The sequence below is a fragment of the Ascaphus truei genome, chromosome 7 (assembly GCF_040206685.1).
Source record: "Ascaphus truei isolate aAscTru1 chromosome 7, aAscTru1.hap1, whole genome shotgun sequence".
NCBI classification, from domain to species: domain Eukaryota; kingdom Metazoa; phylum Chordata; class Amphibia; order Anura; family Ascaphidae; genus Ascaphus; species Ascaphus truei.
This window is the reverse complement of record NC_134489.1, coordinates 29133323-29157727: the sequence shown is the minus strand read 5'-3', so window position 1 is coordinate 29157727 and position 24405 is coordinate 29133323. Positions and strand designations below refer to the sequence as shown.

The 24405-nt window shown below is 43.1% G+C and overlaps 1 protein-coding gene across 1 annotated transcript; it reads left to right on the top strand.

The window, feature by feature from the left end:
- Positions 1-10225: 10225 nt before the first annotated feature.
- LOC142498883 (embryonic protein UVS.2-like) lies at positions 10226-24405 on the top strand. The gene is given in 15 exon segments (XM_075607507.1): positions 10226-10325; positions 10576-10635; positions 10941-11000; positions 14263-14322; positions 15421-15555; positions 15660-15777; positions 16443-16621; positions 18379-18440; positions 18443-18465; positions 18651-18778; positions 18958-19073; positions 19343-19568; positions 20833-20951; positions 23279-23501; positions 24267-24405. Coding segments are annotated over 12 exon segments (1365 nt in total). The 5' UTR covers positions 10226-10325; positions 10576-10635; positions 10941-11000; positions 14263-14300; the 3' UTR covers positions 24281-24405.

The window sequence follows — 24405 nt, the reverse complement described above, 5'->3', positions numbered from 1 at the left end:
CCGTCTTCGGGGAGTGGTGAGGGGAGAAATGGGCTAGCATTTATAGTAGATAGAGGAGGAGTAGAAATGGCACCAAAATAAGTTAGAACACCGAACAGCTGGGACAGCTGGGCGTACAATCATTAAAACACTGCAGCCCGGTTACTGGGAAAACAGAGTAAGAGACCTGATTGGTCTGTCAAGTCAGGTGATATACACAGGGACAGCCGTATTAGAAGCGCAGTGTGACGTAATGACGTCATCATGCGTGGCTCCTCATGGCGCACTGTTGCTATGGGAACCACGAGTCATAGTTGTCAATCGTGCACCAGCCCAGATCGTAATGGGTTACCACGATGGTTGATAATAAAGCTAGAGGGCCATAACAGTCCTGTAAGTGTACTTTGCCCCGATAAAACGTTCATATAGGTATATTAGAGCACACAGCAAGCCGTATAGCAAGCGCAATGAGACGTGATGACGTCATCGTGCGTAACTCATCATGACGCACTGTTGCCAAGGGAACCACAAAGCTATATTGTCAATCGGGCACCAGCCCTGATCGCAGGAGGCTACCACGGAGATTTTGATTGAAATAATGGGCTATATCGGTCCTGTAACAGTCCTTAGCCCCAATAAAGCATACATATTAATATAGTATGCAGTCTAGAAATGACACAGGTGACGTCGTAACACCATGGATACCATAACTGAAAATAATCAGTAGAATCATATACATATGACCAAGGTGACTGGTGACTGTAAGGACATAATGTAACAGAGGAAGCAGTATTATGTACATATAAGCAGTTAGCGAGATAAAATATAATTGTTGAGCCATAGATAATAACTGCTGACGTATGCATAGGTAAATCAATAGTCCATCCCTTGTGCAGATTATAACCACGGCAAGGCTATGAATGAAAGCATGGTATAAATCTCTAATAATAAGTCAACAAATATACATATGCTAATATTCAAAATGTACATTCTATACAAATTGTCAGTACAGTGAAAATGCTAAAGCACAGGTAGTCTCAATATTTAAGACAGCACAATCACAAATTCAATGATTGTGCTGTCTTAAATATGCAAATCTTGAAGGGCCATGTTTGTCGCATAGAAGTCTGCGAATCCTATGCCTGTTACATCTAAATAAGGCAATCGTACACTGACAAGAACCTGCATGGTAACGCAGCGTGTGGACTAGCCTAGGAGAGGCCAAAAAATCATACAACTGTACCCAGAAGCTACAATATCATAGGAGTGGCCATAATACAGAATCCAAACTTGAAAGTGTTCTACAGTACATGGAATGTTCCAAATGTGGACTGGAAAAGCCATGATAGAGATGTCATCTGTACCAACTGTACTCGCAGAATGGTGTAGTAGCATAGATGTAATCCAATTATGGAGATCCTTTTAAGAGTTTTGATATGTAGATGGTCCTTGTAAAGACAACGAGGCCCCGACTAGAGGAAATCGCTCTTCAAAATTTGTGATAAATTTTTTGAAGATGAAGTTGAATTCTTCCACAGGTAATCGCAGGTCAGCAGACCTGAACATGAATGCTGGTCCACAGCATAAACATGTAGAAAAAAGACAAAAATGAAAAGTCCAAAAATTAGAGCATTTCAGACCAGATATGGAAAAACAAATCAATACAGAGGGTCAATGTTTATAAGAACATGGCGTAGCCCAAATAATCGTTCAGACCACGTGGTATCATCGTACCCAGTTGTACGATCCATCTGCATTCCCTCCTCAACAGAGCCTTCTCAAGGTCACCACCCCGTGCACCGAGAGAGACCCTGTCGAAGGCAAACGCAGAAAGGACCGCACTGCCGGACCCATGGTAGCGCAAAAAGTGGCGTGCGACTGAACTGATCTTTTTGCAAGAATCTACATCTCTTTGTGCATTTTTGATATTGCGAGTGTGTTCTAGTACACGGAAGCGAAACTCCCACATAGGCAAGGCCACAAGGGCATGCAAGATGGTATACCACTCCCTTGCTCTTGCAATTTAAGAAAGAGAGTATCTTGTACATGTGTGTTTTATTGGAATTGTCAAATGTAGACGTTTGATGCATGTATCTGCAAGCAGAACACATGCCACATTTGTAAAAACCCAGCTTGCGTTTCTGGGACAGAAAGGTAGGATTGGCCTAGGGGGCATAATGACTGCGAGTTAACTTATCCCCTAAATTAGGAGTTCTGCGACTTGCCAAACTGGCATGATCGCCAAGTGCATTCCTTAGTTCAGGGTCAATCATAAGGATCCCCCAATGTTTTTGAAGGATGCCCATTAGGTCTGACCACTGCTGATTGAAGGTGCTGACAAATCTTATTTGCTTCCTACCTTTGTATTTGGGTCTGGCTTGTAATAAACTCTCACGGGCTACTTTGAGAGAATTGTTATAACCTTTTTGAATCTGTGATTTGGTGTATCCACGATTAGAGAACCTGGTTTTAAATTCTGCTGCTCTCATTTGAAATATATCATCAGAAGAACAGTTTCTTTTTAATCTCAAAAATTCACTACGTGGAATCCCTGATATCTGGTGCTGGGGGTGAGAGCTAGAAGCATGAAGGATGGAGTTGGTCGCGGTGGTTTTGCGGTGGATATCCGTCTCAATCATACCTGACGAGTTAATGCTGATCCTGACATCCAAGAACACTACGGATATGGGGCTGCAGAGGTGAGTGAGTTTGATGTTGAGTTCATTGTGATTGAGTGCGTCGATGAAATCTGCAAATGCATCACTGGTGCCATGCCACACTACCAGGATGTCATTGATGTATCTCAGCCACAATAAATCCAAGTCACTGAAATGGCGGTGAAGGTCTGAAAAGACTACCTCCCTTTCCCACCAGCCCAGAAACAAATTGGCATAGGAGGGTGCGCACGCCGCTCCCATTGCCGTGCCTCTCGCTTGTAAGTAAAATTTATTTTTGAAAATAAAATAATTATGGGTGAGTATGAATTGTAATAAATCCATTAGAAAATCAAGAAGGTCTCCCGAGATGTCTTGCATAGACAGATAAAATGTGGATGCTAGGAGACCCTCACGATGGGGGATGCAAGTGTACAGGGACTCCACATCACAGGTCGCAAGGATGGTATCCCTGTCAACAGTGATGCAGTCGACCCTGGACAGCACCTCCATCGTGTCACGTAAGTGGGAGGGTAAATTAATAACAGCGAGGCACAGGAATGAATCAAGGAAGCGACAGGCGGGTTCACATAAATCCCCTATGCCTGAAACAATTGGACGACCTGGTTGGCGGGAAGCATTCTTGTGAACTTTGGGGAGTAAATAGAAAGTGGGGATCACGGGGAATTTGGGCAACAGGCCATCATAGTTGTGTTTAGTAATAGTCTTATTGTCTAGCGCGTTATGCAATATGCGTTCTAAGTCAGTCTTAAATCTCAATGTAGGGTCACAAGCAAGCTCAGAATAGCACGAAGTGTCGTGTAGCTGTCTGTACGCCTCACGTTCATACATACTCTGAGGCCATATAACAACATTACCCCCCTTATCAGATTGTTTAATGACCACAGAGGGGATCTGTTGTAACTCTTTGATGGAGAGCCATTCATCCTTACCCAAATTCTTTGGCCCAAGACATGTTGGTAACCTCAGAACCTCCTCAGTAACTGCTGCGGCAAACACTTCGACTGATGAGCAACTCTGAATAGGAGGGCAAAATGTTGATGTGGGTTTTGTACGCAACAGAATGTCCTTTGTAGAGATGTTAATGAGTTCTTGTTCTTCTAAGAGTGCATCCACATTGTCTAAAGTCTGTAATTCTTCTTTATCCCACATCGCAGATATAGAGGAGTCCAAAGGTAAATCATGGGTTTTGGAAAAATGTTTATGGAGTAATAATTTGCGGCAAAAGAGATTTAAGTCTTTAATGACTTCAAATTTATCCATGTGGCTTGTGGGCGAGAAGGATAAGCCCTTTTTCAGGACTCTAATTTGGGCTTCTGAAAGAATGGTATCAGAGAGATTGATGATATTTAGTTCCTCGCTTACCAGGCCCGCCGTTTCTGGTATTGTGGTTTGTAACCGAATGTCTCTCTGTCTCTTAACTGTCTTCCTTCCCCGCCTTGTCTTCCTCTTCCTCTTTTCGGGCGTGAGCCCCTGTCTAAAAAAGAGGTATACGAGGGACCGGTAGTATTGGCTGTAGAGGTTATGGCACGTGGCGCATCAACGTCAGACGAGTCTATATCGGTTGTGAGAGCATCAGAGGACAGAGAGACATCTCGGGCCTGTTGTCTTGCCCTTTTAGAACCCTTGCCTCTGTTCCACCTGTACACCTGTTTTCTATCAAAGTCAGTGATGTCTCTGTCAAATTTTTTCTTTTTATAGTCAATTAGACCCTCCTCATACTTGACCAGCTCACTTTCCACTTTATCAATAAGCGTGGATGTCACACTATTAAGTTCTTTTTTAGCCGTCTCAATTTTGTCAGTAAGTTCTGTTAGCATTTGTTTGTCATGTTCAATAAGAATTGTAATTAATTCCAAACAGCATGCAGTTAACGTTGCTTCCCAACGGTCTTTGAGGGAATTGTCAGTAAATTCAAAGGCAGGAAAGAGTTTTATTCTCAAGCCTCTGGGAATAATTTTACGGGAGAGGTAATTATCTAATGCAGTCCGGTTCCACCAACTACGTAACCTCCTCGGTGACAGATGTTTAAATGCATTCAATACGTCTGTTTCTGGAACCCCAGAGGTAGAGATGTCAGTCTTCGTCTCAACCAAATCTGAGCGTGAAATAGAAAATGCTGCTCTGGCACTCGCAATTCTCTGCTCATCTTGAGCGCTAAAATTCATGCTAGCTAGGTTATGGGTTCAGGAAAACAAGGGATATATAATAAAAAGTGGAGCTGATATTAAGAATTTGCAATACAGAGAAAGCAAAAGAGGGTATATAGTAAAACACACTATAAGGTTGCTTATAAGGTTGCTTTCTCTGTGGTTCAAATATTATTTCAACCTTTAGCACCACTGTTTGAGTATGATTTACATTACGTATTAACAGTTGTTTTGGACACCTTTGACCTACAGTGTTGAGCGATATTTCTGTGTGTTTTACTATATATATATATATATATATATATATATATATAACAAACAAAGAATAGACTGCGCTCCTCAGGTGTAAACTCAGACTGATTACCAATTGATTGTATTAAGTGGATATAGCAAAGGTAAATGGCAAGGGTGAATGCAACAATAATATGGATGATTGACTCACACTAATAAAAATACATGCAATATGTTATAATAAAATGCTGAGTGCCAATGTTTAAAAAGCTGCTGTGAACACAAATATATGCCAGTGAACAATACAAATATAAAAAGTGAGCTGAGCTGTTTCCTGTATCCCCTGCTGGATGTCGGTTCAGAAGAGCTGAGAAAACCTAGACAAAGAGAGGGCGCGCCATCCAAGGCACATCGTGGGCGGTTGGCGAATGAGTATACTCATTATATGCTTTTATTTATCCTGTGTTTGTGAGTTCGCATTTGTTGGTTTTATTCATTTTTATTAAATTGTATTTTTTCATGCTGCACTAGGATCGGGCGCTTTCTTTTCTTGTTGTTCATATATATATATATATAGTTATACGTTACCGTTCCAAGGATTGGTAAACAAGAGACAGCACTCAAAGTTGAAAATCAAAGTGTATTAGTGAAAGCAAAAATACATCCAGAAACCCAACGTTTCGGTCCTACAGAATGGGACCTTCCTCAGGGGAATACCTTTGTATTCCCCTGAGGAAGGTCCCATTCTGTAGGACCGAAACGTTGGGTTTCTGGATGTATTTTTGCTTTCACTAATACACTTTGATTTTCAACTTTGAGTGCTGTCTCTTGTTTACCAATCCTTGGAACGGTAACGTATAACTACATTCTCTATATGGGACGTGCACCTGTGGCTTACCAGCACCTATTGGAGTGCCAACTGCCTTATCTGACTATATATATATATATATATATATATATATATATATATACACACACATACTGTATATATATATATATATATATATATATATATATATATACATACATATACTGTGTGTATATATATATATACATATATACATACACACATAAAAAGAAACAGCCCTCCCCAATACATTTACAAATTCCCCCAAGCCCCCCAATACATATAACAATACCCCCAAGACCCTTAATACAAATTAAAAAAAAGACTCCCCCCTGTCACGGTAGCTAGTGATAGATTATACTAATACACACCAAAATATCTGGGTTAAATTGAACACGACTTAGATATAATAAAAAAAAAGACACAAGGACCCTGAGTATAGGACTGACACTGGTTTATATGTAATTCCAGTCCTATACCTTATCCTTGAGTGCAGGTCATTGGAGAACAATGACCTGCACCCAATCTCTCCTTGCCACCTCACCTGAGGGGCACCATAATACCTGCCCATTGGGTGGATATTATTCTAATCAGGGGCTTATTTCCCTAGCTCCCCGCCCACAAGCCTGGCGCCTGAATGTCTACTTGGGCCAGGAAACCCTTTTGTCCTAGGGTGTAAATGACAACACTTAACGTCAAGTACCCATGTCCTGCTTTCCTTTGTGCTTGCATACACAAGCAGGGTGGGGGAGTCTTTGATCAGGGGTTTATTGTAGACCACTTGTCTCCTTCCCTGAGCATTAACATAACATATGGGCTCTGAGTTTTTGTACCAGACCCAAAATACAATACCTTCTTTAATATCTTCACATATTAAAATAATCCGTTCTGTGGGTCTGAGTGGACTGAAATTTACTAGGTCCTCATGCCGGAGGACCTTTGCAATAGTGGCCAAGTTTCAGCCTTCCATGACCCCCAGAACCGGAGATACAAAAAACAAGTTAAAATCCCCCATTAACTTTAATGCAGGATTCTCCGCCATATCTAAAATAAATCTCTACTTTCACTCTCCCATTGAAATCAACGGGCTCCGCCACTATAGGCTTTCAATGGAGCAACTCCGCTATTGAAGTCTATGGGCTCCGCCACTATAGTCTTTCAATGAAGCAACTCCGCCATTGAAGTCTATAGGAAAACCACAATTCTTTACATTGGCTCATACTTCGTCTGGTTGATCGGAGAGGGCTGGAAATGGCCATGCAGTCATGCCGGAACAGTGACTACATGCGACCCAAATCCCAGCCCTCTGGTCCTCACAGAACCGGAGATATGGGCTTACACATTTTACCCTTTCGGACTTAGCCGTTTTAACGCCACACGGCTTTTCCCCCATTGGAATTAATACGGCCAGCGCCGCCATAGGAAATGCATGGTCTGGCGCCGCCATAGGATTCAATGGGACCTCCGCTCCGCCATTAGAGTCAATGGCGCGACCCTCGTGGTGAGCGCGACCTTTAAAGGGTTCCTCATTCCTGGACCTGGTGGTGGTCGAGTGTGGGGGTTCCTAGGGTCTAGGGGCAAAAATAATTTTATTTCTGGGTGCCCTAGAACCTAAGTTTCCCACGCCAATTGTGTTTGAACTTGAACCCAGTGTGATCAAAGCTCTCTTTAAGAAAATGTTTCCGCTCTTGCGGTCTGCGGTTTGGATCGCTGCCAACCCGTTCCTGGAGGTCGGCGTTGAGGAATCCCCATTGAAATGAATGGCTCCAATGACTTACATTGGGGAACCGCAGCTCCTCCTCTTGGGCGCCACCTGCAGGTCTTCTACCGAAACGGGCCCAAATCGCCGGAATTTCCATAAGGTTGCATTGGGCTGCAATGGCGACCTATGGAGAGCTGCAAAATGGAGTCTGAAAAGGCGGTAAAATAGAACAAAGAACTATAAACATTGAATTAACCTTAACCCTTTCCCTCTCGCATCAATCCCAGTGTATGTGTTGGTGCAGACACTGGAATGGGAACAATACACATTTACAGGGGAATATACATTTCGGTGCTGAAGCAGGGAAAAAACACCTTACTGGACCGCAGTCCAGTTAACCCCTTGCTTCCCAAGTGAGAGCAGGGGGTGGCCAAATGGGGTGTAACCCCTTTAATACCGGGCCAAACCTCCTCTCCCATGACACCCCCCCCAATACATATTAAAAAAAGACTTACCTTGTGGATGATCAGGCCAGGTCCAATGGATGCTGGTAGGTGTGGGGGGGGGGGTGGATGCCGGTTGGGGGGGGGGAGAGGTGGATGCCGGTTGGGGGGGGGGAAGGTTGATGCCGGTTGGGGGGGTTGGGGGGGAGGTTGATGCCAGTTGGGGGGGTGGGGGGGAAGGTTGATGCCGGTAGGGGGGGGGAAGGTGGATGCCGATAGGGGGGGGGGGGGAATGAGGAGCCGGCTGCGGAGGGCTGTGTGTGCACTTGCCAAAAACTGTTTGTAGCGCTGCGCGTAGGAGTGGAGAGAGTCAGAGACATTAACTGAAGGCGAGAGGAGTAGTCTGGTCTGCCGGTCTCTGGATGTCGGGCCGGTAGGTGTGGGGGCCTGGAGCTAAACCGCGATATTTGTCCTCTGAGAACACACTGTTTTCAAAATACTTACCAATGTTTTAGGTGGGTATTTAAATGGCTGTCCAATTGGAAGCTGAAGCGGATGACGTAGCATCCTATTGGCCAGCAGGATTTGGGAGATCTGGCTGCCATTTTCTTTTCCTTGAAGGGAAACATGGGGGTCCCCGGAGCCAAGAATAGCACCGGAAGCTCTCCAGGGCCCCCTGGTTCCAATGTTGTAATAAAAAAATACATGGTAAGAATAAATAAAATGATCAGTTATTGCTGCTTTTACATGTAGATTTTGCAGATGTTACATTGTATGCGTTGCTCAGCCTATGATATGTATTTGTAATTGGCATGTACAAAAGACATTTGAAATGAGGGTTCATAAAAGATAACATCTGTTTAAAGATCTGGTATTAAAATGGCTTGTACTGTATATTTAAACCTGGAATTTTCGCATCTGTAACATCAGTGTTTTCCCCAATATATTTATGTGTGAAGAACATGCAGAATATTACATGAGAAAAATTATAGAAGCGTGATATTAGCAGAAAGATAGGTAAATATAAAGAGACAGATGTTACTGTGATTACGCATGTAGAGCAGATTATAGTGTAATAAGGACATTTAAATACAAGTGCTGTATGTAGATATAATATGGTGCCAGCCATAAAATAAAATATAGGTACAATATCATCCTTATTGTCCCTGTATGTAATATGACTTTTGCATAGAACAATGTGTATAGTATAAACCTGTTTAGGGTGTTTGCCCTAATATCCACTGAACGTTGTCCTGTTACTCTTTCCAAATCCTGAACACACAATAGTGTGGTATACATTAAAAATCACAATTTCTCTTGGTTTGGGGACCAAATGACACATGGAAAATCCTTTCTAAGGAGAACCTGAAGGTCACTGTCTATAATAATCGCCACGTCACACATCAGGAACCGGTCAGTCTGATTCTACGGCAGTACCGGCCGTGACTAGAACCTGGGGCATCTCTTCCAGTCATTGGTATCGCCTGAGAACTCTCATTCTGACTGCTGATTGGTTGAGGTTTTGACCCATTAGTGGATATAAGGAGCACCTCCGGTTGGATGAACATAAAGCAACAGAGAGACGAGAAGCAGATATTCCTCACAGGACAGAGACACAGAGAGATCCTCAAACAGCTACAGGATGGATGTGAGAATCTCCATCACTATTCAAGTGTGTCTGATGGGACCTGCCATGAGTTTTCCTTTACAGGTGAGACACTGAGCTAATGATCACATTCAGAAAACAGTCTTTGCTCTTCCTTGCCCTTAAACTGATTCTGTGAGATGCACGTTAATTGCGTGTCTTCAAGCATCAACATTTCATGTATTTTACACCACTTGTTTCAGTGAGCAATTTATGGGTTGTGTATATGGACATTAGGATGGATTAGGGTAGGGGCGCTACACTCCAGTCCTTAAGGCCCCCCAACAAGTCAGGTTTTCATTATATCCTAGCTTCAACACAAGTGGCTCAATCAGTCCCTGCTTCAGCACAGGTGGCTCAATCAGTAGCTCAGCAGAGCCACTGATTGAGTCACCGGTGCTGAAGCTGGGATATCCTGAAAACCTGATCTCTTGGGGGGCTTGAGGACTGGAGTTGAGCACCCCTGATTAGGGATAACTACGGATTGTAGCCCCACAGATTTGAATGATAGGTAAAGGAATAACGAGACAAATAATACAGTGTCCTATAGATGATACAGTGACCAGCGAATCACTCGCCCAGAACTTTATCCAAACTATTGCAAAAAAACTTGTTTCTTTTGCAGATTTTTTTCCCAAACCTTGAACAACTTGGTAAGTGACAATAGGCTCTCTCTTACACACTCACTTTTAGCCTCTCTCTCTTTTTTGGTCTGTCTCTTTCTCTCTTTTGTTGTCTCCCCCTCTCTTTCTCTCTCTCCATCTGTTGGATTCTCTCTCTTTATTTTGTCACTCTCTCTTGATCTCTATATTTTCAATCTGTGTCTCTCTCTCACTTAGGCTTCCTCTACCTCTCTTGTCCTCTGTCTCTGTTGATCACTGATTAGGTTCTCTTATTGTCCAGGAGATAAAGAGGCATCAGACACCCAGAACATCCTCAATGCAATAGCAAAATTAAAGCCAGGTAAGAAGAGCAATGCGATCTCTCTCTTTCTCTCTCTCTCTGTCTCCCTCTCTCTCTCTCTCTCTCTCTCTCAGTCTTCGTCTCTCTCTGTCTCCCTCTCTTTCTTTTTTTGTTCTTTTTTTGTCCTTTTCTCCTTTTGTCTCTCTCCCTCTCTTTCTGGCACCCTCTCTTTTTGGCACCCTCTCTTTTAGACTGTCCTCAGTCTCTCAGTGTCTTTTTCTCTCCCTCTTTTGGCCTCTGTCTCTTGGTCTTCCCTCCCCCTCTCTCTTCATGTTGGTCACTGACTAGGTTCTCTTCTTGTCCAGGAGCTAAAGAGGCATCAGACACAAAGGACATCCTCAATGAGATAGCAAAATCAAATCCTGGTAAGGTCTTAATACATCAGTCCAAAATATAACAGTTAGCAAGAGACGTTGGAGAAGCAGGAACGGACTGTTACCTCAGCCAGAAAGTTTGTTCTTTTAGACCAGTTGGGGAAAAATTATAACATCTGATTCCAATAACATTAAATAATTATATATTAGGTCCTAAGACAATTCAGATAATTCAACACTAACTATAAGTGGCTCAGGTAATAGATTGATCTGAAAACCAGTAAATTATAACTAGATTACAGTATATTCAGTGCAAGTCAGGTAAGTTTTTTTTTGTTGTTGTTGCGTATTGTATATATATCCAGTGATGTTCCCCTTAAGCAAATAAAACATAATTTATACCTTAACAGCAATGAATACTTCAGCTTTAAATAATGAATTGTGGTAGAAAAAAAAGCATGTATCCATTCACAGGTGATTTTTCAGCCCCCCTAACCACTACATTGAGTTTCATGTTGATTTCTAATATAAAACGTGCCGGGAACTCAATCCCACTAAATTCCCCCACAAAAATAACTGTATGTGTCTGTGTTCAAACAATGTGCATCAGTGCCTTTGTGTGTGCATCAGTGTGGTAATGTGTGTATCAGTGTGTCTGTATTTGCATCAGTGTGTCTACGTACACAGGCGGCACACTTTATTTGAGTGTGGCTCATTCCGTAAGCCGGGATATGTCCCGGCTTGCGAGCCGCACTCCCTCGGCGTGCCGCGCATCACCGATGCGCGGTCATGCGTCATCGAGTGCCTGTGCCGCCTGTATGCGTGCCCAGGGCTCCCCGAGGGAGCCCTGGTGTCGCGCGGATGTGAGGACGGCGGCGGGACGTTCCGGGGGACCCGGCGGACCCGGTAAGGAGAGGGGGAAGCCCCGATCGGCGGGCCTCTCCTCCGAGGCTTCGGCGCGCGCCCGGGACATCCCGGTGCGCGCCAGGTTACTGTCGCGGCCGAGACCGGGCAAATGCTCAAATAAACTTGGCCGCGACAGATATAGACACTGATGGACAGAGACACTGATGGACGTAGATACTGATGGGCAGAGACACTGGTGCTAAGAGGGGCAATTTGTTTGACTAAGCCTAATCTGTGATGCTTTAAAAAACAAACGTATGTATTGATACATGATATTAATATGGTTTATTAAAGGAAAGATGTTGGATTTGCTTTAGTTATACATGAAGATGCAGTTATATTTTCCAAGTACAAATCCAAAGGACAGTGATTGAGGTGCAATGGTCCTAGTGGATATAGACGACCACTATTTTTTAATTGCAATCCCGTTACCACTATTTTTTTATTTACATACATATAGTTCCTCTGACTATTTGAAGAAAAAATTGTCTATTTTAGGAAGTCTGTCTCACTTTCTGCTTTCTAATTATAAATATTGTATTGATCTGTCTAATATATGGTCCAAATAGCTTTTCCGCAGTTAAACAAATCCTGATTTTTTTAATACCAGACACAGTACCACTAATTATTATACACCCCCCCTCAACCATTGCCAAAAGATCACCTTGCATTTCATAAAGACGTAGCGCGTGACATTGTTCCTCCAGGTTTACAGCGTGCCCCGTTTATAACAAAGAATAATGAGTTTCCATAGGAGTTAATGTCAGCGTTGGTGAATATGTATGTCTTTATTTATATCGCGCCATTAATGTACATAGCGCTTCACAGTAGTAATACATGTGGTAATCATATAAATAACAAATAATACAAATAACAGATCATGGGAATAAGTGCCTCAGACATAGAAGTAACATTAAGGAAGAGGAGTCCCTGCCCAGAGGAGCTTACAGTCTAATTGGTAGGTAGGGAGAACGTACAGAGACAGTAGGAGGGAGTTCTGGGAAGTGCATCTGCAGGGGGCCAAGCTTTAAGTATCATGTGTTCAGTAGTGTTGGACCGGGTCCTACATTTTTTTAAAACCGGGTAACGGGTACCTGGAGGATTTGGCACCTTGTACCTGGTCGGGTACCCGGCTACCCGGTTTTTCACTTACCTGGGGGTGGTGGAAACTTATCTGGGGTGGAGGAAGCCTGCGGCAACATCTTAACAGGTAAGCAGAGGTGCAGGGGCGGTGGGGCGGCATCAGCGTCAGTGTGGAGCCCGCGCGGGAGCTGCAGGACTCCATACTGCACTGTGAGCTGGGACCATGTGACCGGAGCAGGAGAAGCTTTCCTATTGGACTGCCCACCACCCGCGCACCTCTGCTTACCTGTTCAGATGTCCACGCAGGCTTGGTAAGTAAGAGATACTTTTCAACTACCCTGACATTACCCGGATTCCCGGCGCTGGGTCCACTTTCCAGCTGCCGTGTCTGGGTAATTTACGGGTAGCTGAAAAGCCGCCGGGTAACGGGTAGTACCCGGTACTCGGTACATCACTAGTGTCCAGTATTATCCACAGTGCTATTCATATGCCTCTTTAAGCAAGTGTGTCTTAAGGTGGGTCTTAAAGGTGGATAGAGAGGGTGCTAGTCGGGTGCTGAGGGGAAGGGCATTCCAGAGGTGTTGGGCAGACAGTGAGTTGGGCAGAAAGGTTTAAGCGGGAGAGGGCTTTAGATACAAAGGGGGTAGAAAGAAGACATCCTTGAGAAGAACGCAAGAGTCGGGGTGGTGCATAGCGAGAAATTAGGGCTGAGATGTAAGGAGGAGCAGAAGAGTGTAAAGCTTTAAAAGTGAGGAGGAGAATTGAGTGTGAGATGCGGGATTTGATAGGAAGCCAGGAGAGGGATTTCAGGAGGGGAGACGCGTGGAGACAGATTTAGGAAAGAGTAGAGTGATTCTGGCAGCAGCGTTTAGGATAGATTGTAGGGGAGACAGGTGAGAGGCAGGAAGGCCGGACAGCAGGATGTTACAGTAATCAAGACAGGAGAGAATGAGGGCCTGAGTCAGAGTTTTAGCAGTCGAGCAACAGAGGAACGGGCATATCTTTGTGATATTGCGGAGGAAAAAGGAACAAGTTTTGGAAACGTTTTGAATGTGAGAGGAGAATGTGAGAGAGGAATCTACTGGGTGAATGATAATACTTCCAACAGTAATGTGGAAGGAGGTAGTAGGGCCAGGTTTGGGAGGAAGTATGAGGAGCTCTGTTTTTGCCATGTTAAGTTTAAGGCGGCGGAGGGCCATCCAGGATTTCACAATATAGCGCACCAGAGGGAACAATGTCGCCGGCTTCACCTGTAGGTAATATATATATAGATGATCCCAGTTAATATTACAAGATGTGTAATTGACTTCTCTGTTATTTATAGGAGCTAATGAACCATCGCAATCCAAGGACATCTTCAGCATGATTGCGGAGGCAAACATAGGTAACAATACGTCACTAACAGCAGCCGTACAATGTGGTGTTTGATCTATGTGAAGTATGAGGGTCATAAGGGAACCGGGAAGAGTCTGAACACAGCATTGTATGTTTGTGGTTCTCAATGACAAGTGACACATTGCGCTGTGCACCGTCTGTGCATGTGTAATATACCGAAAAAACAGGTCACAAATATAATATGTACTGTATACGAATACTATTTTTCTTATACAGCAGTGTGCTTAGAGTTTTGCAGGCACAATAAGTCCCTGCCCCATAGAACTTACAATCTAATTTTGGTGCCCGAGGCACAGGGAGATACAGTAAAGTGCTCACACGAGCAGCTGACACTGGGATTTCAGCCGGGTTCAAGGGCAGTGGCTACCATACTATATTCATATATAGCATTAGCACTAAGCTGCTTCCTCAGCCCATCGTATATTTATAGTAATATATTGGGGCACTAATTTATTTCTGTAGCTGTTATTACTTTTAATGCCTGTAAACCACTTCAAGGATCATCTGTGAATAGTGCCCGGAGGTACGTGGAAATGGGTTATTATTGGGTAAAAGCAGCGTAAGCAGCAGCGTAATAGGGGAATGGAGTATCACTGCTTTCATTTACAAACCTGCTGTTCCATTTCAGTTTCAAATACATGTATTTTTGGAAGGTCCCCCTTCCTGTATCTAGATCAGACCTGCACCACTCCTGTCCTCGAGGACCGCAAACAGTCATACTGAGCCACTAATTGAGCCAGCTGTGCTGAACTAGGGATATCCTGAAAACCTGGCCTGTTTGCGGCCCTCGAGGACTGGATTTGTGCTGGCCTGGTCTAGAGTTAACTATTTACTTTTTGTCCAAGAAAATCTTAGTTTTTTTCGTTTCCATGGTCTTTTTATTTCAATAAATTCACACCCCATAATACGAACCCTTATTAGTGACACGTTTAAATCTGTATCCATGACATGGGTAAATGAAGACTAAAACAGGTTTAGCGATGTCACTGTCACCTCTGTAATAACCAACACAATGACTAGATATCTCGGGAGGGAACACTTTGAATGGGATGTGACGCTCCGGCCTTTCTTTTCATTGCACATCCAGGCAGTACGCAGCTGATGCACCAGGGGGACATCGTCATTAAACCCGGTCGTAGCGCCATTAACTGTCCAACCTGCATCTGGCCAAGATCTTCTACGGGGAGTGTCATCGTTCCTTATAACCTCTCCTCTGATTACAGTGAGATACCACTTCTTCTGTGTTAGACTGCCATTCATTGACCCCCGCTCTCCAAGCCAAACTTCTGCTTCCTGACCTGTCCTTCTCACTCCTTCCTCACGCAGATGCCGAGCAGATCTCTTTGTTTAGGTCGGCCATGCAGGAGTTTGAAACCTTGACCTGTGTGCGCTTTGTACCTTGGACGACAGAGAAAGACTTCATCAACATTAAGTCTGAAGGCGGGTAGGTTTTGCAGCACCTCGGGATAGGCGCAATGGATCGCTATGTGGCATTTAGAAAAGGGCTTGGTTCAGTTTTTCTCAAGAGACAAATAAACCCAAACTCCCATCTCCCACAGTTCACGACTTGGTCCAGACTCAGATGCATCTATCAGCTATTTAGCCAGCTAAAATAAAGCAGATGGCGTTTGCGGATTTGATCACCACTATCGCAGCTTAATTACTGACTCCTTATCTCTGACTATATTTAGCATTTTAGCTATCCATTCATATCTGTCCATCGTATTTGTCCACCGTGTTTAACTCATCTATCTCTATTTTGTGGACACAGAATTCCCTTTCCCAATCAAGACCATCTTTTCTGACTCCCTTTCATTTTACTAAGTATAAAACTGCCTGCCTGATCGTGCCTTCTGTTTATAGGTTTTCTCTCCTTTTTTACTGGCTTTTACACAGCAAGAAAAAGTTGACGTCTCCTAATTTTTACCGAGGATTGTCCTTTTTTAAAACAGTGGGTATAAGTAAGGTCAAATCATGTACTCTTACACCAGCCATTGTAACATGATAACATTACTGAGCAGTGGATACATGCACTACTGGGAAATTAGTGTTTCAATGGACCTGTATGGACAGGCTTCTCATTGTCCACTTGTTCTATGTCTTCTCCAGCTGCTGGTCCTACGTTGGAAGATTGGGTGGTGCTCAGGTGGTGTCTCTGAGTAAAGGTGGCTGCATGCAGAGATGAATCATCCAGCACGAGCTAAACCATGTCCTGGGCTTCTTCCATGAGCAGTGCAGAAGTGACCGTGATAACTATGTCAGTATCATGACCCAGTATATCGCACCAGGTAAAGCACAGGATGCTACCTGCTCCATTTGCTGTTACAGAATACTGTATGTCATGCTATAATGTGATACAGCGTGTGAGCATCCCCCTACAATTGTATAGAAGTCTGTTATGGTGTGAGGTATACTGAGAAATGTGCTGTTGTATCTTTTATATATGTCATAAAGACCATTCTTCAGAGATTAACATTAGCGACATGCATTGTGTTAATAATTCATTATTCCACTCTTCTGCATCAAATATAATAAAACATTGGTCCTAGAGTTGGGTAGATATGTTACCTATTAATATAATTGTTTGCTTTATAGATATACCAGCGTGTACAGATCTTTCCAACGCTCACATCCCTTCTTCATGTACTTTATGCATACACTCAGTAACATCTATGAAGATATTGTTTCTTTAATTAAAAGCTATGACAAGTCTGCATCAAATGTAACTACCTTTTTCATCAGGTTGTAATGTGTTCTTTCAGAATAGTGTATTAATCTTATACAGGCAGTCCTCGTTTTACAACGCTTCATTTTACAACGAATGGCTTATTCAACGCTATGCAATGCATATCTATATTCATTTTTACAACGCCAAAACGGCTTATCCAACGCTCTTACAACGCTTTGCAAAGTTGTTTATGTGTATATAATATATATATTATATAATATTATATTATACTATATAATATTATATTATTTATTATGTTATATTATATATATTGTGGTGCCATCGCTGTCCTCTAGGGGCTGAATGGGGAAGCTATTGGACTTTTTCACCACAAAGAGTTAATTTAATCCTCCTTGGAAAGGCTATTGAGGTGATAACTAATGAAGCTAATCAGCCTGTTCTGAATAGTCAGGAAGTGCTTTAAAAGGCTGGAAGCTGCAAGGCACAGAGAGACAGTTTTTCCCAGAGAAGGGGAGAGACAGAGAATCTTCCCAGCTACCAGGAGCTGGCTAAAGAAGTCTGAGACACTGCTGAGAGACACTGCTGAGAGACACTGCTGAGAGAGCTGTGCTGAAGCAGTGACGGCTGGTTACAGAGGAACACAGCAGTTTCCCTGAGCTCCCGTGGGGTGGAATCCCAAAGAGAAGAAGGAAGGACGATAGACTGTGCTGAAGCAGGGACATCACCAGATGGACTAAGATAAGCACAACCCTTTCTATTGTTTACAAAGACTGCTGTTACCTTATTGCTTATGCTAGGGCATGTTTTGGGCTGACAACTGGCTTAGCTAGCAGCCGGGTTAGTAAGGGTTGGAGCCGAGAAGTCAGTTAGCTTTCCTAATGGAAATAGGATTTGATTTTATTATTTGGTTTTTCTTAAAAGGACGGTGGGCCTATTCATATTATTTATCCCTGCAAATAAACCCCAAGTATAAAGATATACCGTGTTTCCTGCCTCATTTGGGATAAAAGAGACTGCAATGTGGTGTTGGCATCACAATATATATAATACAGTATATACACTATATAATTTATGTGTGTGCTGCATATCTTATTGCCTGCGTAAAATATTTGGTGTACTTTAGTGTTAAAAATGCCTTCAGTGTTCCTATGGGAAAACGTGTTTCGCTTTAAGACGTTTTGCTATCCAACGCCATTTTGAGTAACGCATTGTGTCGGATAACCGAGGGCTGCCTGTATCCAGATACACAGATCCGACAAGGTAACAGTGGAAGAAACCCATTAAGATGTTCAGCATTTGAGCATTAGACCTACTGTACTCTCTAACACATATTTACCTGCGTTTTTCCTTTTACAGAAAACCTTGGTAACTTTGTGACACATGCCACTAATAACCTGGGCTTAGAATATGACTATACAGTACGTCAGTGATGCATTACCCAAAGTAAGACCCCCATACACTCTCTCTGTGTCTATACTATTATACATAATAGTGGACAACTGTACCAGAGTGACTGATGCTCACCATTTGTTGCTGGAGCTCGGCCATTTGCTTTGTAACGTTTTCATGGCACCTGGAGAAGTGAATGGCTTCATATGTTCTCATGATGAGATGTCTCTCTGTTTCAGGTATGCATTCAGCAACACGTCTGGAGAAGCCACCATAGTACCCAAACCTGACGCATCTGTCGCCATTGGACAGAGAGATGGACTGAGTATTCTAGACATCTCTAAAATTAACAAGCTGTATCAGTGTGGTGAGGATTCAATGAGTTTTATTCTGCATGCAGTTATGGTAGCTTGTTTTATTTGAGCATGAGGACATTGAAGTATTAAATATTGCTCTTATTTTATCTGCCTTTGTAGAATTAAAGAAAACATTAACATTGTCCATCTATCTTTGTTAACATTAATATTCACCTATTTTGTTTTTCAGGTGTCTGTGGCACTTTGCTCTCTAACATCAATGGGACTATGACCTCAGCCAACTACCCCTCTGCGTATCCTAATAACGCCAACTGTGTTTGGTTGATCAGAACCCCATCTGGGCAGGTAATTAAATATTATTGTTTGTGTTTCCTTTCCATCTACTTTTATCTGGTAAATACCAATAAATAATTTTTAAAAAAAAGATGCACCAAAGCAAAGTATTTGGGGAATTAAAATACAAAGCAAATGGGCATTTATCTTCCAAGAAAAACATAAAAAAGGTATACAAATATTAAATAAAACAGTTTATAGAAATTATTCCATTTTGTTGATTGGTCATGTATGACAAGAAGTTCGAAACAAGTAATTAATTGCACGTGTTTTTTTTCCAGGTTTCCCTGAAGTTTAACGCCTTTGATGTCCAGTCCTCTCCAGACTGCGTCTCTGACTACATTAAGATTTACGATGGTCCCAGTAAGACGTCCCCTGTGTTACTGGACAGGACGTGTGGCACAGGACAGGTCCCTCTAATGATCGCTTCCACTAACCAGATGCTCGTTGAGTTTGCCAGTGATGCGGCTGTTACAGCGACCGGCTACAAAGCTACATACAGCTCAGGTACAATTGCTCAATGCTTCCTGTGCTGCTGCTATAGACTAAGGAATATGAGCCATGTTATCTAAATGGGGCTACACCTTCTAATGCGAGAAAACACCTTACAGCTCAGCCACTTTAATGGGACTTCTGTCAGAACACCACTTAGTTAATATGGACCTAAATGTCACACCCCAACTAATTCCAGTCCCAGTGAGAGTAATCCAGGCCGGTCTTTCTTTAGGTCACACTCAATTATATCAAAGTTGCTAACAGACCAACCAATGGGAATACAACACCAGGACTGGATCACTGTCTACCATCTAACTATGTATTAAGTACCCAGAGCAGGCTATTTGTCACTAAACTTATTAAAATGATCATCTAGAATAAGTATTCATTAACCCCATCACTGCTACATCTTAACGATGAAAGATCCATTACAAATGGTAGAGAAGATGTTATATCGGTAAGCACTTTTCATTTTATCACAGCACCAACATAAGTGGAACTAGGGACATGATAGAAGGCAGACGGCAAATGTTCTGCACACACCACGTTTTTCTGGACCCTTTGGAGGCAGAAGGCTTAATTGTGTCCTCTCCCACATATAGCTACTGACCCCTAATGTCTGCACCTAAAGCTCTTTAACCACTGCACAAATGTACAGTACTAACAAACACTGATACACACAGTATATACACATTAGGAGATTGTGGTCATGTGTCTCAGTGATGCACATAACCACAATAAAGACTGATATATACAATGATATTTATCCTTATATAGTGCTGTACATTTCCAGGCAGAATAAGTCCTTGAGCTAAAGAGCTTACAATCTAATTTTGGTGCCCGAAGCAAAGGATGATAAAGTAAATTGCCCAAAGTCACAAGGAGAACTGACACTGTGATTCAGTCCAGGTTAACCCACTTCAAAGGCAATGGTCTTACCTCCAAGCTCATAATATAAAGATAGATCTGCACATAATAATAATAATAACTTTTTTTCATAAAGCATTTTTCTTCCAATGGGACTCAAAGTGAGTCACAATTACAGTATAGTGCGCGGTACGCAGCACACAGGATTGTTAGACACAGTCCCGGCCCAGAGGAGCTGACAATCTAAGATTTTGGTGCCTGTGTACATGCACACACAGATGTACACACAGATGCTTATATACTGCTGACACCTAGGGTCCCAAGGCTTATTTTGCTTACATGGGTGATACGCCCTTGAATTACATACAGCCTGTAGGCAGCTTCCCCTATTTGTTCTATCTTCTTGCAGTACAATGTGGTGGAGCTTTCTATGCCCCAACACACAACTTCACCTCTCCTGGGTACCCTACCGGCTACTATCCTAACCTGGACTGCTCCTGGATAATCACAGCCCCTGCAGGATACAAGGTGAGTGGCTGCTAATAGCAAAGAGACATGACTAAGGCTGCGTCCATGGTATGGCAGACCACAGACTGCCATAAGGCAGTGTTCGCGTCTATGCAGCGTGTGCGTGGAAGCAACAGGGTGTGCACATTGCACAAGAAATCAGTTGAAACTGATTTCTTGGCGCAACAGGCCAGTCACGTGAGCGGTTCACCCAATGAGGGCGAACCAGCTCCGTGACGTCACTGGAACGCCCCCAGATACGCCCAACGATGGCGTGCTTTCCATGGCAGGGAAAGCACCCGTTTTCACTCAGCCTCCGCTCGGCTGAAATTACCATGGACGCAGCCTAAGAATAAGGCCGAGTCCATAGAAGGACAGGCCGTGCTGAGCCGTGCGGACGCTCCGTGCTGAGCCCCTGCATACTCAATGAGGATGCCTTGAGAGGGGGCTCACGCGAGCGTCCGCAGGCGTGCTGAGGCGCTGGAGTTTTCAGCCGAGCGCCAAGCTGTTTTTCAGCGCGCTGTCGGCTGAAAACCTCCAATCACAGCACAGCAGTGTCAACGTCACGGCGTCGTGACGTCGGCGCCGTTACGTCGACGTCAGTGCGTCGCGGGCGATTGGCCCAGCGACGTCACTGCCCCGCCTCCCTCAGTCTCCCCCCGCCTCCGATCGCGCCCGCTGGCTCGACTGTATGGGCATGAAATCGCCCAGATTTCAGCAGGCGAGCCTCAGCGTCAGCGCGGCTCGGATCTCCTCACCCCTCTATGGCCCGGGCCTAAGCAGGGTGATCTCTATGTAATTATAGCAGTAATAAGGCATTGATGTCAGTAGGAAAAATGTATCTGGTTTCATATCATTCATCTTATATCCCTATTCATAAGGAAAGACATGATGTAGTTTTAAGTTAAAATCTCCATCCATAATATTTCCCTACAGGGTTTACCTCCACACTACTTAATGCCATTGAATATCAATATGAGAGAGGGGAGAAGAGAACATTAGCGCTGTATTATCTACCTACATTGACATAAAATGTGGGCATTTGTAAAGAGTATAAATGTGTCGTATTGAACTACAAGTGAATAATATCAATCTAATTATGTGAATTAATATACTGATAATATAGCAATAATTGCTCATATTAATACAAAACCTACAATAAAGGACTAGACGAAACAGAAATTTAAATGGAGTCCTAGCATCTTAAACAGGGATTAACCATAACCCTAAAATAAGTCTAAAAAACAAAACAAGCATTAGAAGCGCTTACTCCATATAACAGTAATTGATTCTGAATACAGTATATTAAATATACTTCATAAGGGCACTCTAGAGATATACAATACCTCTCAATATCATAAAAAAACATAAGTGACCACATATCAAAATAGCAACTTTAGGCAATGGCATTCATCTATACTTGCAAGTTCTACTCCTAATTTGAGGTACTGGGCAGCTGATGGTACAGTGTATTACAAATAAATACAGAGTGTTGATAGTGGTTTGAGTGAAGGCCAACTTTCCAACGCTCTAAGGTGTGTCCCTGTAGTGGGCCTTTTTGAGGCATCCCAGATTAGATTGCTGGTGGGGGGCAGTAGCACATAACAGATAATTAGACACCTGAAATTGGTGCTTCAATATCAGGGGGTAGATTAAGCATGAATTTTCCAGCACTCTAAGGCCTGTGTCCATTGTGGACCTCCTTGAGACCACCCAAGACCGATTTTCAGATGGGGACAACAGGTGTACCACAGCAGTCTAGAAGAGGGCTGGAACAGAATTCTGTAACAGGGACCTGTGTCCAGACATTGTTTTAAAACGCAGGGACTACACACTGTATGAAGGTTCACTTCATGTAGGTTTGCCATCAAAAGGTTTTCTCTACCGCGTGTTAGAGAGAGGGTCACAGGATAGCGAAACGAGCTGACATAGATCCAATAATTTCCTAATGGAACTAACCCGACGTGTTCCGTCACGTGATTGATACTGCCTCAGGGGAGTGTGTGAGAGGAAGTCGCAATCGTGTGACAAAACGTACAACTCCTAATTGGAAAACGAAATATACAGCTCATTGCCCAAATCTCAGATAATACAGCAACAAACGCCACATATATCTAGTAGTGTTTTTGTGAGAATAAAAGGTGCTAGAGACCTAAGCAAAGAAAAATGAAGTCAATATCAAAGCTACAGAAAGTGTTGAAACATATAAATGTACATGGGCTATGAGCTTGGTTTCTCTTGATTGATACCCATGTGCTTACTGTATATCATTCTCCCCTTCTGTCTTACATTATGCTTGTTTCACTGATCACAATGTCTTTTCTTCCACCTGTTCCTGACTCACACAGGTCTCACTAAAAATAAGTGACTTCTACCTTGAGTTTGGAGTTTCCTGCAGATGTGACTACCTGAAAATTTACGATGGAGATAAGACCACCTCTCGACTCATGCGCCAATACTGTGGTCTTGTGAATGTCCCCATCCTGGTCACCACTGGGAACTCCATGCTGCTCAAGTTCCATAGTGACTCCACCACTGAGCCAAGAGGTTTCCAGGCCTCTTACACCTTCGGTGAGTATTCCTCTAAAGCTTTCCTTTTGGTCTCTTGTTATTGGATTGTGTTATTAATGACAGTTGTTGGAGTAGTGTAATTATTCTTCATCCACAGCTATAGTATAATGAGAGGTACCTGAGGAAGCATTACCCTATGTGCTAGCTGTAATAAACTCAAATAACAAGCTTTATACATGTGTAGTGGATCACATGGATGCAAAATAGAATTTTTGCTCTGTGTTAAGGATTTATATACATCCCATTGAGGGGTCTACTCACTAAAGTTTGAAAGCTCTTATTACAGCCCTGTCAAGTCTTATGCAAACTGTGTGAGTCTTAGGTATTAGGGCTGTGTCATGCAATGAGGTAAATCTCACGGTCTTGAGAGACCCTGAGACGCATACATCATAAGCCCACCCCCATTATCACAAACCCTGTCCCCACGTGTCATAACCATGCCTTCGACATCACATACACCGTCCCCATACGTCCTATCCATTCCCCCCGTCACAGACCCCTCCTCCTGTAGTCATGAATCGCCTGCTCCGGACGGAAGGAGCACGTGTTAGGCCCAGACTCGGACTCCGGGAGTGTTAAGTCTTGACAGCTCTTATTAATTGTTAATGAGCTTCCACTTGAATGGCCCATAACAATTAATAATGGATATTGCACATTTAGTGAATAGATCCCTACGTATGAAAAAGAAAAAAAATGGGCCTACTAGTCTTCATTTGCTACCAGCAACTTCACCCCTACTTCTCATTTATTTTTCATTGACTGCAGTGCCGCCATCTTGAAGGAAAATGGAAAGGAATCTATTGTTCCACAACTACTCAGTGTGCCGGATATACTACCTCATCACAACTCCACCCAATGAGATGCCTCTTCAACCAAAGACAATGCTCTGATGTTAAAGAACTAA